Source organism: Podarcis liolepis, assembly GCF_965112155.1.
Source record: "Podarcis liolepis genome assembly, chromosome: 10".
NCBI classification, from domain to species: domain Eukaryota; kingdom Metazoa; phylum Chordata; class Lepidosauria; order Squamata; family Lacertidae; genus Podarcis; species Podarcis liolepis.
In genome coordinates, this window is record NC_139562.1 from 4,969,376 (window position 1) to 4,984,440 (window position 15,065).

At 50.0% G+C, this 15,065-nt stretch overlaps 1 protein-coding gene across 4 annotated transcripts in view; it reads right to left on the reverse strand.

The window, feature by feature from the left end:
- Window positions 1-15,065, reverse strand: part of FLNC (filamin C) — a 127,411-nt gene that overhangs the window by 43,814 nt on the left and 68,532 nt on the right. For all 4 annotated transcript variants that reach the window (XM_083460824.1, XM_083460823.1, XM_083460822.1 and 1 more), the window contains 9 exons: window positions 14,337-14,460; window positions 12,009-12,169; window positions 10,279-10,369; window positions 9,187-9,356; window positions 8,822-8,939; window positions 7,271-7,533; window positions 4,961-5,558; window positions 3,532-3,705; window positions 1,073-1,235 (listed from right to left, as the gene is read on the reverse strand). In XM_083460824.1, coding sequence (XP_083316950.1) covers window positions 1,073-1,235; window positions 3,532-3,705; window positions 4,961-5,558; window positions 7,271-7,533; window positions 8,822-8,939; window positions 9,187-9,356; window positions 10,279-10,369; window positions 12,009-12,169; window positions 14,337-14,460 — 1,862 coding nt within the window. The remainder of the gene's footprint in view (window positions 1-1,072; window positions 1,236-3,531; window positions 3,706-4,960; window positions 5,559-7,270; window positions 7,534-8,821; window positions 8,940-9,186; window positions 9,357-10,278; window positions 10,370-12,008; window positions 12,170-14,336; window positions 14,461-15,065) is intronic.

Below are 15,065 nucleotides of genomic sequence, written 5' to 3' on the forward strand. Positions count from 1 at the left end.
ACGACCCGAGATCTCCGAGTCTTTCCAGTGAATCAGAAGATTCACAGAAAGGAGCACCAGTGGCCAGGGCAAGGGGGGAGACTAGGGGGACACCCCAGGAAGATAGAGCCAGAGGGGGCTCAGAGGGGAGCAGTTGGAAATCGGGACCAGCATCACCGCCAGAGAGCAGGGAAGAGGAAGGGCGCCAGGGATCAAGCGCTGGCAGCTCACAACAGGGGGGAGGGCACGAGTCAGGAGTGGCCACACCTCCATCGGGGAGCGAAGAAACGGTCAGACGGAAAGTGGAAGGTTGGGCGCGCGCGCCAAGTTCAAATGCACAGGAAAGTGGCGCAGTAGGCAGCCCGGAAAGGGAGCCAGGTCCTAAAGCCTGGCGCAAGGAGAAAGGAGGGTCCGGGGGGTCGGCGTCAGAAGAATCCCGGAAGGAAGAGACCCCGGGGGGCAGAGGGACCCAGAGAAGAACAGTCAGGCGGAAAAGGTGGAGCAGGGCTATGATATTAAGTTGGTGTACAAGGGGCGGAGACTCAGACGGAGCTTCGCCGATCTAACCCATAAGACGTAGAGTTGCGCGCAGCAGCTTGAGAATGGAAACTGTAACTCAATAAAGACTTTTACTTAATGATCGCTGGCTAGCGTGATCCTCCGTGAGCTAGGATCTGGGAGCAGCTCTGACAACCGCCTTTTCTGTGATGTAGGTATGATGTATCTGGGAGGTGGTCTTGGGTTACACCCCTTCTGTGATGTATGTATGATGTTTCTGGGGATGGTCTTGATCTACAGGGTGGCAATTTCAAAAGTCTATATAAGGGCGGGCACACCGAAGTTCTGGGTCCTCCTCTTTTCCTGCGTGTGAGGGGAGCACCCTGTTGCAACAGATCAATAAAGATCAGGCTTACTAGCTGCTTTGCTTCTCAATATTCTCTGCTTGGCCTCTGTTATCTTCTCCTACCAATAGGGAACCCATGTAAGGACTCTATATGGGCTCTTGGATACCCCATAAGGGAAAGGGGCAATTTTTGTTTACAACAACCGCCGCCACCCTTGCTTGCCCCCCCAGGATGAAGGCTGCGCCTACCTGGTCTCCACTGTGAAGCGGTTGGCTTTGTTCACCAGCCCCCCCTCGAGACCGGGGCCATAGGCTCGGACGCGGCTGGGGTCGCAGCCCTCGGTGACCCCCACTCGGAAGGGGCTCTTCGGGACGGGGACGTCGTCGTAGGTGACTTCCACCAGGTGCACACCTGAGAAGGACGAGAGTGAGGTGAAAGCGATAAATCACACCGAGTAAGCGAGGAAGTTGACTCTTTAATAATAAAAAATAATTTAAAAATTTATTATTTATACCCCGCCCTTCCCAGTTCAAAAACCGGGCTCAGGGCGGCTAACAACAAATTTAAAACACTTGTAAAAGCAGCATAAAAAGCAGTATAAAAACATGAATAACAATAAAATTCAAAATTCAGAAATCAGTTTAGGGGAAATAAGCATTAGATAATCCCCAGGGCTAGCTGGCTGAATTAGTCCTATATGGGCCAGCGAGGAGGTCAGGGGAGAATTAGCTGTGGGGTCTCAGAGCGGGTGATCAAAGGGGAGGGGGAGGGAAGAGAAGGGAAATGAAAGATCAGGCTGAATTCAAATTGAAGGCCAGGCAGAATAGCTCTGTCTTACAGGCCCTGTGGAAGGAGGTTAAATCCTGCAGGGCCCTGGTCTCCTGGGACAGAGCATTCCACCAGGTTGGAGCCATCACTGAGAAGGCCCTGACCCTGGTGGAGGATAGTCTGACTTCCGTAGGACCTGGGACCTCTAAACTATGGTTGTTCATGGACCTTAAGGTCCTCTGTGGGGCAGACCAGGAGAGGCGGTCCCGTAAAGCAGGAAAATTTGTTCCTGAGTCTGAGAGGGGATGCCAGGCCAAGACCAGACAGCCTCCTACATAAGGAAGAAGCCTCCACCAAAGAAGATTGGCAAAACTAAATAATAATAATAATAATAATAATAATAATAATAATAATAATAATAATAATTTACTTGTATCCCCCCCCAGTTGAAGCCAGGCTCAGAGCGGCTAACACCATACAAATAACACAGTACAGTCATACCTCAGGTTACAGACACTTCAGGTTGCGTTTTTTCGGGTTACGGACCCGCCGAAACCTGGAAGTACCGGAACGGGTTACTTCCAGGTTTCGGCAGTCACACATGCGCAGAAGTGCTAAATCATGCTTTGCACATGTGCAGAAGCACTGAATCACAACACGCACGTGCGCAGGCGCACTGCTGCGGGTTGCAAACGTGCATCCCACACGGATCACGTTCGCCACCCGACGTCCACTGTATACATGAAAACAAGCAGCAATTAATTAAAATACATCCTAAAATTCAGACAAATTAAAATCTGGACAAATGGCAGTTATCTGGTTATGGCTGAGGGCGGTTAATACTTGCCAGGACCAACTGTTTTCACTGATCATATATTTATAAGGAAGCCTCGTTCACGCTTGTTCTTATACAAAGGAAAATAGGTCAGACTGCCCCCTGGCCAAAGGCCTGGCAGAACAGCTCTGTCTTGCAGTCCCTGCGGAAAGATGTCAAATCCCGCAGGGCCCTAGTCTCTTGTGACAGAGCGTTCCACCACATCGGAGCCATGGCCAAAAACGCCCTGGCCCTGGTCGAGGCCAGTCTAATTTCCCTGTGGCCCGGGAACTTCAGAGTGTTTGCAGACCATAAGTTCCTCTGTGGGACATACCAGGAGAGGCGGTCCCGTAGGTACGAGGGTCCCAGGTCATATAGGGCTTTAAAGGTTAAAACCAGCACCTTGAACCTGATCCTGTACTCCACTGGGAGCCAGTGCAGCTGGTATAGCACCGGGTGAATGTGATCCTCCAGCGAGGACCCCGTAAGGAGCCTCGCTGCGGCATTCTGCACCCGCTGGAGTTTCTGGGTCAGTTTCAAGGGCAGCCCAGCGTAGAGAGAGTTACAATAGTGAAGCCTGGAGGTGACCGTCGTGTGGATCACAGTGGCTAGGTCAGAGCGAGGGAGGTAAACTACTGAACTATGCAGGAAAAACAGATATTTCTGAAGCCCAAGAAGGAGAGACTTTGAGTTTATATAAAAAAGGGCAAATGCTCAAGGAATATTTTTTAAGCTTTGTGTACATGTCTTAACATCAGTAGAACTTTTCAAAGTCATTTGTAATAAGATGAAGAAGGTTTTAAAAATTGTGTTATTGACGTGCGTGAACAAGTATAAAATAATGGAACCAAGAAGGGGAGGGGAGGGAAGTCAAGCATTGTGTTTTGTTTGGTATTGTTATTGTGTGTTTTTTTAATTTCTGTTACTTTTGGAAAATCAACCAGGGCAGCCGTATTGCACTGAGCCCGATGGGATTTGTTGTCCAAAATGTCCAGAGTGGCTAAAACAGATGCGAATCGCAGTCTGAAACATCTGGCGGTCACCTGGCTGGTCAAGGCCTGCCTGGCATGTGCCATCAGGGGGTGGAAGGGGATTTGAGATGGAGAGAAACCAGGGGGTTCTTACCGTCCTCGTAGGGGGTATACTGGACACGGTAGGTGCCATCCCCATTGTCAGTGACGTACGTGTCCGTCTTGGCGCCCGAGGGGTTGATGACGCGCACCTTGGTGTGGCTGCCCCCGGTCTTGGTCAGCGAGCGGGCGTCGACCGTGAAGTCGGTGGTGACCTCACGCAGAACACCTGGGGGGACATGGGCGGGAGATGTTATTTCTCTTTATTTTGTTTACTGAATCTGCAGACCACCCTTTGTCCGTAGATCTCGGGACAGCTCACAGCATAAAAATACGAGCTCAGTGGGTTCGAGCTCAATGTTGGGTAAAAGATCCCTGCCTTGGAATCCTGCAGAGGTGTCAGGCTTCAGGGAAACCGATCCCTCCCCCAGTGGCAGTGAATAAGCAGATCAAACGAATGGAGCGTTCGTACCCGTTAGTTTCTTTAATAATCGCAGTAGGAGACAAAGGAATGCGTATCCCTCTAGAAATGGCGTTGCTCCCACTAAAGGTTACCCCCAAGTCCCCATTAATCTACGCCACTCCTACATTGAGTAATCTGAGCTTGCTCTCTGTTCTATCACTCTCAGAGCCCGTCTAGTCTTAGGTGAGGGGGGTCAAGAATGCTGTCCAAGGAGACTGAATCTGCCAGCTCTCATACCTTGTATATAGCATTTATTATTATATGATTTGAAAAACTCCTATGTGCCTTTATTTTCCCATAATTAAGATAGCCATGCCACCCAAAACGGGTGTCATGACCTTCTAGATCTAAAATATCCCTTTTTTAAAAAATAAACACCAATCTTTCAACCAGAGAATTCATGAGGGATCGTAATATGTGTTTCCTCTTCTAGCTGTTCCTCACCCAGTATTTCCCAGCTTTTCCCCTCTGGACTGTGCCCCTCTGCAAACCACTGTTCTAAATCCATACTGTCCTCCTGCCCTTGGGAAGGTTCAGGAGAAGGGGGGGCGGTTCCCACCATTCCTCCTCAGTCCAGCCCCTGACAAGGGGATTGGACTGGATGCCCCCTGTGGTCCCTTAAGGTAAAGGGACCCCTGACCATTAGGTCCAGTCGTGGCCAACTCTGGGGTTGTGACGCTCATCTCGCTTTACTGGCTGTGGGAGCCAGCGTACAGCTTCCGGATCATGTGGCCAGCATGACAAAGCTGCTTCTGGCGAACCAGAGCAGCACACGGAAACGCCGTTTACCTTCCCGTCACAATGGTACCTATTTATCTACTTGCACTTTGACATGCTTTGGAACTGCTAAGTTGGCAGGAGCAGGGACCGAGCAACGGGAGCTCACCCCCGTCGCGGGGATTCGAACTGCCGACCTTCTGATCGGCAAGTTCTAGGCTCTGTGGTTTAACCCACAGTGCCACCCTTTTACACAGTTGTGGTCCCTTACAACTCTGCAAGTCCACGATCCCGCAAAGGATACCTCTTGGCTCCACTCCCGGCCCGAAGACCTTGACGTTGCTGGTGTCCACCGCGGGGTCGACGTTGACACGCGCCGGGAACTTGGGAACGGGGTGGCCGCCGTATTTGATGGTGATGGTGTAGGTGCCCGGGAAGGACGGGATGTAGGTGATGCTGTAGGTGCCGTCGCTGTTGTTCTGGATCAGCACCTCGGCCTTGACGCCCGAGTCCGAGATGATCTCGATGGTGAGCTCCGCCTCGCCCGCCTTGGAGCAGTCCACCATGAAGGTCGCCACCTCACCCACCTTGCCGTGCTCCAGGCCCGGCCCGCTGGCTGTCACCTTGGATGGGTCGAAGACGGGCTTGATGTCCGCCTTGAAGGGCGAGCCGGGGATGTGGGCGTCCGCAAAGAGGATGTTGATGGCATACTCGCCGGGCTCGGTGGGCAGGTAGGAGACGGAGCAGGAGCCGTCGCCGTTGTCCTGGCACTCGATCTTGGCCTCGCAAGGACCCTCCACCGTCAAGCCCAGGCCCCCCATGCCAGCCCCCTTGGTGTCGATGGTGAAGGGGGCCGGCTTCCCCACAAAACCGCCCTTCAGCCCAGGGCCGTAGGCGCATACCTGGAAGGGAGCAAACGGGATTGGGGCTGGGTTAGTAACTCAGATACAGTGGTACCTCAGGTTACATTCGCTTAAGGTTACATACGCTTCAGGTTACAGACTCTGCTAACCCAGAAATAGTGCTTCAGGTTAAGAACTTTGCTTCAGGATGAGAACAGAAATCGTGCAGCGGCAGCAGGAGGCCCCATTAGCTAAAGTGGGGCCAGTTTAGCTAAAGAACAGTTTCAGGTTAAGAACGGACCTCCGGAATGAATTAAGTACTTAACCTGAGGTACCATTGTATAATAATAATAATAATAATAATAATAATAATAATAATAATAATAATAATAATAATAATAATAATAATAATAATAATAAATAATAATAATAATAATAATAATAATAATAATAATAATAATAATAATAATAATAATAATAATTTTATTTATACTCCGCTCTCCCTGGCCAGAGCCGGGCTCAGGGTGGCTAACACCAGTAAAATTACAGTAGAAACATAATTGAGGGTGCAATTTAAAATACAGGTTAAAATGCAATTTAAAATGCAGCCTCATTTTAATAATAGGCCATAGATCAAAACCATAAGGGGAGGGAAACATAAGGGTCAGACCGAGTCCAAACCAAAGGCCAGGCGGAACAGCTCTGTCTTGCAGGCCGTGCAGAAAGATGTCAAGTCCCGCAGGGCCCTAGTCTCTTGGGACAGAGCGTTCCACCACGTCGGGGCCAGTACTGAAAAGGCCCTGGCCCTAGTTGAGACCAAGTTAACCACCTTGCGACTTGGGACCTCCAAAATGTTGTCATTTGTAGACCTTAAGGTCCTCCGCGGGGCAGACCATATAGGTAGCGTTGTTATCAATCTACGACGGGGTGGAAGGTTCACAGACTAGGAAGGGCTTGCTCACAAATTGATTGACAGCTGCACGAATTATGATAGCTAGGCAGTGGAAGGGGCAATCTAAAATGGAGGAATGGTACAAAGAGGTGTCGGATATAGCTATTAATGAGAAATGAACATGTGCCAAGCTAATCTTCTCTGTATCGTTCCAATTTTAGTATGTGTGCTGTCGAAGCTTGTAGCAGGACTACAAGAAGTTTGGAACATGTGAAATATTGCAAGGAAGGCTTTGAGGAGAGTTATTAGTTAAGATAATTAACAGTAATACTGAAATTAAGAAATGTAAATGAAGTGGAAAAGATTGGAAAACTTTCAGATGTGACTGATGGAAGTCAAAGAATTGTATAAGGTATGAAATTATGTTAAATGATCATCGAAAATGATATGTTAAAATTATATATATATATATGAATGATAAATTAACATGTGCCATTAAAGTAAGACAGGGATTATGCGGGAGTAATGATTTTCAGGAGGTATGGAAGGGTGTTTGCAGAATTTGTACTGTTAAAACGGAAAAGGGTCTAACCATCGCAAAAGGTGTTGAAATTTCGGGAGGTTGGATAGTTACAATGGAATGGTCTCAGTGGTGGGGTCCACTTTTTCATTCTTATTTGGTGTTTTTACATGAGTATAATGTGTGCTTTTATTAAAAATGCATCTCTGGGTTATTTGTGGGGCATAGGAATTCGTTCATATTTTTTTTCCAAAATATAGTCCGCCCCCCCCCCCAAGGTCTGAGGGACAGTGGACCGGCCCCCTGCTGAAAAAGTCTGCTGACCCCCGATCTAGACCCCTATCTACCCTCCGTGCCCACCTTGGATGGGTCTGGGGGCATGACAGCCTCGACAGCAAAAGGGCTGCCCGGCACCGGGTGCCCGTCGTAGGTGATGTCCACTTTGTAGGGCCCTTCCTCAGGCGGCATGTATTTCACGGTGTGGATGTCGTTGGCGCTGCCCGTCTCCACCTTGCAAGGGATGGGGCGGCGGGAGGGCGAGCTGATCTTCACGTCCACCTGCCCTTGGCCCCCGGCTCCCTTCGTGTTGATGGCAAATTCCTGGTCGCGACCCACGTCCACCTCTGCGGGGAGGGCGGGAAAGAGTTGGTTGGGAGAGGGACATTAGGAAGACAAGAGGGTTTTAGCCACAAGAGAGTGGAGCACAGTGCCTTTGAAAGAACTCAGCAGCCGGACAAGAGAAAACCTGCTAGACATGAGCTGCTACGTTTACCAGGATTGCCAACTTTCCTTTCATGGGGAATTTTGTGGGCACCCAGGGCCCCAGGGCGTCAGCACCTATGCCAGGCAGCTCAACCCAATGCATAATTATAATAATATATTATAATTTTAATTTATTATTTGTACTCTGCCCATCTGGCTGGGTTTCCCCAGCCACTCTGGGCAGCTTCCAACCAAATATTAAAAATACAATAGCCTGTTAAACATTAAAAGCTTCCCTAAACAGGGCTGCCTTCAGATGTCTTCTAAATGTTAGGTTGTTGTTTATCTCTTTGACATCTGGTGGGAGGGCGTTCCACAGAGCAGATGCCAACACTGAGAAGGCCCTCTGCTTGGTTCCCTGTAGCTTAGCTTCTCGCAGGGAGGGAACCGCCAGAAGGCCCTCGGCGCTGGACCTCAGTGTCTGGGTGGAATGATGGGAGTGGAGACGCTCCTTCAGGTCTACTGGACCGAGGCCGTTTAGGGCTTTAAAGGTCAGCACCAACACTTTGAATTGTCCTTGGAAACGTACTGGGAGCCAATGAAGGTCTTTCAGGACCGGTGTAATATGGTCTCAGCAGCCGCCCCCAGTCACCAGTCCGGCTGCTTCATACTGGATTAGTTGTAGTTTCCGGGTCACCTTCAAAGGTAGCCCCACGTAGAGCGCAGTAGTCCAAGCAAGAGAAACCAGAGCATGCATCACTCTGGCGAGACAGTCCGTGGGCAGGGCGGGTCTCATCCTGTGTACCAGATGGAGCTGGCAGACAGCTGCCCTGGACACAGAATTGACCTGCGCCTCCATGGACAGCTGTGAGTCCAAAACGGACTGTTTACATAACAGTAAACCCCACTGATACCGGCAAGGCTTAATCCGAAGTATATAAAAGGGTCATATGAGCTTTGGGTGAGTATTTTATCTCCCCTGTTTTTCTGAACTCTACATTCTTCCCAGATCAGCTGTGTAGGAAAAGGCGGGGGGGTAGACTTCAAGGTCAAAGGGGAGGAGCCTAAAGTTTATTTAAGATTTTCCAGCATTGGCAGTGAAGTCACACTGGAGTGCCAATCATCCATAAGGGCACAGAACCAGCCTCCCCAATCCGAAGCTGACCCTTGCTGGTCACTGCCCACCCTTGACCCCTTGGCCCCACTTACTGTTATTGAGCCCTTGCACTTTGACCTTGCTGAGGTCGAGGGGCGGCGCCACGTTCACCGGGAAGGGGCTCTTGGGAATGGGGTCCCCGCCGTATGTCACGGTCACCGCCATGTTGCCCTACGTCGCCGGAGAGAAGAGATCAGCGTCAGACACGCAAAAGGATACAGAATGGGGCCTGGATTCGCCTTCCCCAGCGTTGTGGTTGGCATTGCCAACTCGGGGCACAGCCAAACGGCGGAACTCCCTGCCACATGAGACATCCACTTGGGTGGCTTCGAAAGAGAGGCTCTCGACGGCTGCTAGACACCATGGCTGGGGAGTGTGCTGGATAGAGAGAGGGCAGGTGGCATGAGGTCCAACTCACCTGTTGCACGGCCGTGTACTTGACGGTGTAAGAGTAGTCGTGGTTGTCGATGATCTCAAAGTCCCGCACAACCTCTCCCTTGGTGGCGCCGGCAAAGTGGACGTCCAGCTTGGCTTTGCCAGCCCCCTTGGTGAAGACCGTGAAGTGGGTGGGCTTCCCGACCTCCACACCTGAGAAGGAAAGGCCATAGCGGGACAGAGACCCTCAGTTCTCTGGCGTCAGTCTTCCCCCCTTGCAGGAAACCAAGGAGGGCATCCCCCCCCCATAGCTTCTCTGCTGTGCCCGCAGCTTCCTGAACTGAGGCTTAAGGGGCCATAATATAATGTTTGAAGACTGGGAAAGGTTGTGGAGGAAAGGGATCAAGTTCCCTGCATGTACGGTGTTAAAGGAAAATATTATTAAAATGATGTATAGATGGTACTTGACCCCTGTAAAACTAGCAAAAACATATCATAATAGGACGCGGGTGGCGCTGTGGGTTAAACCACAGAGCCTAGGACTTGCCGATCAGAAGGTCGGCGGTTCGAATCCCCACGACGGGGTGAGCTCCCGTTGTTCGGTCCCTGCTCCTGCCCACCTAGCAGTTCAAAAGCACGTCAAAGTGCAAGTAGATAAATAGGTACCGCTCCGGCGGGAAGGTAAATGGCGTTTCCATGCGCTGCTCTGGTTCACCAGAAGCGGCTTAGTCATACTGGCCACATGACCCGGAAGCTGTATGCTGGCTCCCTCGGCCAGTAAAGTGAGATGAGCACCGCAACCCCAGAGTCGTCCGCGACTGGACCTAACGGTTAGGGGTCCCTTTACCTTTACCTTTACGGTAGTCTGTATGGGAGTACATTGTATTTAAAAATGGGGTATCAGAGTTTTTTGGGGGGGCTAACCAGGCTGGGATAGCTGGGATAGCCGGCTTGTTGGGTTTGGAATGTCTGATGTAATTTTCAATTTTGCTGTTCTCTATGGGACAATGACAATAAAGATATCATATCGTCCCTGGTCCCCATGACATCTCTAGGCAGGGCTGCACTCTCGGAGGCGAGCTTTTGGGGTGAGACTCCCCCTCTGCCCCCCCACCTCTCCTTGGCCGCTGCTCACCTGTCCGGCTGAGTCCAGGCCCCTCTGCCTTAACCTTGGTGGCATCGTGAGATGGGTCCACCTTGATGTGGAAAGGGCTGATAGGGATCTCCTGGAACAGGGGAGCCAAGGAGAGAAACGGGATGAGCAAAGATCACATCTCTCCCCCGCAAGATCGTGCGCTCTATCTACCCTTTGGCCTCTGGCTACAGAAACAGGCAGAAACGCCCCCTCTCTCCTTCCAGGTATCCCCCCCCACACACACACACCTATCTTCAGAAAAAAGTGGTGTCCGGTGCTTAAGATTTCCCAGGTGCTGAAGAGAGGATTCTGGGGTGGCCTGTGTCCCCATAATCAGTGCGGGATTTATGTAGAAATTAAGCAAGCTATAGCTTAGGGCCCCACTCTCTTGGGGGCCCCCAAAAAATTAAAGGAAAATGGGTGAGCGGTAAAACACCCTTGCAATTTCCCTCCACCAGTGCTCGTCATCTTTATTACTTTAAGGTTCTTATTTGCATTGCAGTTCATGTGTCAGTACCTTACTTCTCTTATTATACTTCAGGGATAGGCAACCTATGGCCCAGGGGCTGGATGCGGCCCAATCGCCTTCTAAATCCGGCCCACAGACGGTCCAGGAATCAGCGTGTTTTTACATGAGTAGAAGGTGTGCTTTTATTTAAAATGCATCTCTGGGTTATTTGTGGGGCATAGGAAGTCGTTCATTTCCTCCCCAATAATATAGTGCAGCCCACCACATGGTCTGAGGGACGGTGGACCGACCCACGGCTGAAAAAGGTTGCTGACCCTTGTTATACTTTAATATATTCGAGATCAGCTTTACGAGTTTAGTCCAAACATCTCAGCATGCAATCTTTTAGAGCAGTGTTTACTCATATATTCTCTGTATACCTCCTTTCTTTTTGTGTTTATTCTTTTTTTCTATTTGTTTGTTTGTTTCTTAAGTGTCTGTATGTTATTGTTCTGTATGCATGTCAAAATAAGTAATAATTTAAAACAAAAATTTAAAGGGGGGAAACTGGATGTACATTTCCAAAATCTAAGACAAAAAACAAATTAAATAAAGCCTACATACAGCAAGTGTGTTTTGTGTTGTGTAGGCTCCTATGATGTAAGTCATGGGCCCCACCTGCTAGCCTGCTCCCTAAAATATCCCTGGTTTTCTCCTTTCTATATATATAGGGTGCCCACATTCTGCATGGACTGGTTGCAAATGTTATGTGCAAATGGCTTGAGATACCTATTAGGTCTACCAATTACTATATAGCATATATTCAACACAAAAATCTGCGACCATTTGTTGTTGACAAAGGACAGCTGGACATATCAAGGGCCCCATTGCCTTCAGTAGCTTAGGGCTTCATCAAACCAAAATCTGGCCCTGCAAGGACAAGATGAATGACCACATGCCATGGAGCATGGGTAGGCAAACTAAGGCCCAGGGGCCGGATGCAGCCCAATCGCCTTCTCAATCCGGCCCTTGGACGGTCCAGGAATCAGCGTGTCTTTACATGAGTAGAATGTGTCCTTTTATTTGAAATGCATCTCTGGGTTATTTGTGGGGCATAGGAATTCGTTCATTCCCCCCCCCCCCAAATATAGTCCAGCCCCCCACATGGCCTGAGGGACGGTGGACCGGCCCGCGGCCGAAAAAGGTTGCTGACCCCTGCTCTAAGCCTACCAGTGATTCCACCAGGAATTAAGCCCCCCTCGCCCCTTTTGCTTCCTTTTACCTGGTTGGCGAAGAGGACCATGATGGTGTAGCGCCCAGGACCGGGTGGCGTGTATTTGACGGTGAAGGTATCGTTGTCATTCTTGATGATGTCAAAGTCGATGTCGGCCTCCACTGGTCCCACAACACCGGGGGCACATTTTATACCGATGCTGACGTCCCCTGCAAAGACAGCCCAGGAGGCGCATGACAAATGAGATGTGCCAAAGGCGGCCGAGGGCCGAACTCTGGTCTGCACCCAGGGGTGCTGGTCCCGAATGGTCAAGGGTTACCAGGCCCCACAGAAACCGACTCCCTAAGCCCCACCCTTGTTCCCCCTGCTGCCCCAAATCCTATGATTCCATTATTCTACCTTCATTGTATTATCATTGTCATTATTATTACAGTCGTATATCGGCTCCCAAACGCCTTGGGAGTCGAACGTTCCAGCTCCCGAACAATCGAAAACCAGAAGTGAGTGTTCTGGTTTTCGAAGGTTTTTCTGGAAGCCGAACGTCCGGCGCGGCTTCAGCTGTTGTTTCCGGTGCGCCTGAAATCAATCGGAAGCTACGCCTTGGTTTCTGAACATTTTGGAAGTTGAGCAGATTTCAGGAACAGATTCTATTTGACTTCAGAGGTACATCTGTACAGTGGTACCTTTGGTTGCGGATGTGACCCGTTCCAGAGCTCCCATCGGGTCCCAAGGTTTCCGGAACCGTGGGGACCGCTTCTGCGCATGCGCATGACCTGGTAGAACGCCTCTGCGCATGCCGTGTGGACGAAACACTTCTGGGTTTGCCTCTTTCGCAACCCAAAGTTTACATTACCTGAGGTTAACATAAGCCGAGGTGTTACTGTATTCGTACATGTTTTTAGGACCCACCTTACATTTGCGATTGGAAGTTGTTTTTAATACTGTGTTTTAAAGTTGACCAGGACGCGGGTGGCGCTGTGGGTTAAATCACAGAACCTAGGACTTGCTGATCAGAAGGTCAGCGGTTTGAATCCCCGTGACAGGGTGAGCTCCTGTTGCTCGGTCCCAGCTCCTGCCAACCTAGCAGTTCGAAAGCATGTCACAGCGCAATTAGATAAATAGGTACCACTCTGGTGGGAAGGTAAACGGCATTTCTGTGCGTTGCTCTGGTTTCGCCAGAAGCGGCTTAGTCATGCTGGCCACATGACCCGGAAAAACTGTCTGCAGACAAACACTGGCTCCCTCGGCCAATAAAGCGAGATGAGCGCCGCAACCCCAGAGTCGTTCACAACTGGACCTAATGGTCAGGGGTCCCTTTACCTTTACCTTTAAAGTTGTGGCCCTGCTGCAAGACCTTAGGCTTAAGGGCAGGTAATACATATATTAATATTAATCAGAGCTTTTTTCTAAGGAAAAAAATGTTTAGGGGTACTCTCATTTTCCAAAAGTAAAGGTAAAGGGACCCTGGCCATAAGATCCAGTCGTGACTGACTCTGGGGTTGCGGCGCTCATCTCGCTTTATTGGCCGAGGGAGCCGGCGTACAGCTTCCAGGTCATGTGGCCAGCATGACTAAGCCGCTTCTGGCAAACCAGAGCAGCACACGGAAATGCCGTTTACCTTCCTGCCGGAGTGGTACCTATTTATCTACTTGCACTTTGACGAGCTTTCGAACTGCTAGGTTGGCAGGAGCAGGGACCGAGCAACGGGAGATCACCCCATCGCGGGGATTCGAACCGCCGACCTTCCGACCGGCAAGCCCTAGGCCCTGTGGTTTAGACCACAGCGCCACCCGTGTCCCCTCATTTTCCTACTAATATTGAAATACTGCTTCTCAGCGAAGCCAAACTTAGGTTCACAACATGCTTGTATGTGTACCCCTGCGTTCCCCCAGAAAAAAGCAGTGATATTGATATTAAATCATAACAACAGCAACGCAACCCTTCTTGAAATCCAAACAAAGCCCCAGAGAAAAGTGGAACAGGCTCCCTCCAAACTCTCCTTCCCTTAGAGGTTTTTAAGCAGAGGTTGGACGGCTGTCTGTCATGGATGTTTTAGCCACCCATGCGGGTTGGACTAGATGACCCCTGGGGGTCCCGAACTCTAAGATTTGATTATTCTAACAGCTGATGGGGACCAAATGACCCCTAAGGCAGGACGACCCAGAAGAACCCCCTGGAAACTAACCAGCTGAGCACCGTGGCGCTAAGGTCCTGGATCGAGCCCTCCCACATTCCTGGAACACCTTCCCTGCCCTTAGACTCCAGAGAAATGCTGCCAGCCCGTGTTGACAATATTGGGCTAGGCTGACCAATGGCTCTGACCCCGGATCAAAGCAGCTTCCTTTTGAGTCATGACACTCCTCTGAGGGTCCTGACCTTGCCCTGCCTCGCTGCAGTCCACCGTGAAGTACGTGGGCTCGTTGGCCTTCAGACCCGTCTTCTCCACGCCGGGGCCGTAGACTTTGACTTTGTCGGGGTGGCTGCCTTCGCCGACGGCCACCTGCGGGGGAAAAAGAGAGAGGATTAACGCGAAAGGTTTAGGAGGGCGGTGTGACTTTCCATCGGGACAGGAAGCAAAGGACAGTCTTGGGGGAAGTGCATCGCGCAGTTAGCTTACGGAACTCGCTGCCACTAGATGTGGCGACGGACGCACGGTTAGGGAGCATTTAAAGAGGATTAGGCTAACATGTGGGAAATGAGAATTTGACCGGTTGCTATTCGCCACCAGAGCTCAGTGGTGCCTCCATGGTCAGGGGCAGGTACTGGGTCAGTCAACAGTGGAAGCTATTATAACACCAGTACAGATAGCAAAAATGTACAAAACCAGGTCAAACCTATGTTGGAAATGTAAAGAAAAGGAAGGGACTTTTTATCATATGTGGTGGGAATGTAGAGAAATTTTTAAAAATTGGGAAATGATATATAATGAATTGAAAAAAATGTTTAAAATGACATTTGTAAAAAAAAAAAAAACTGAAGTATTTTTGTTCGGGACTGTGGGACCTGCCAAGGAAAACAAAGAATTTATTTATGTGTGCAACAACAGTGGCAAGAGTCTTGATAGCACAAGGATGCAAGAATGAGGAAACCCCGACAAATGAACAG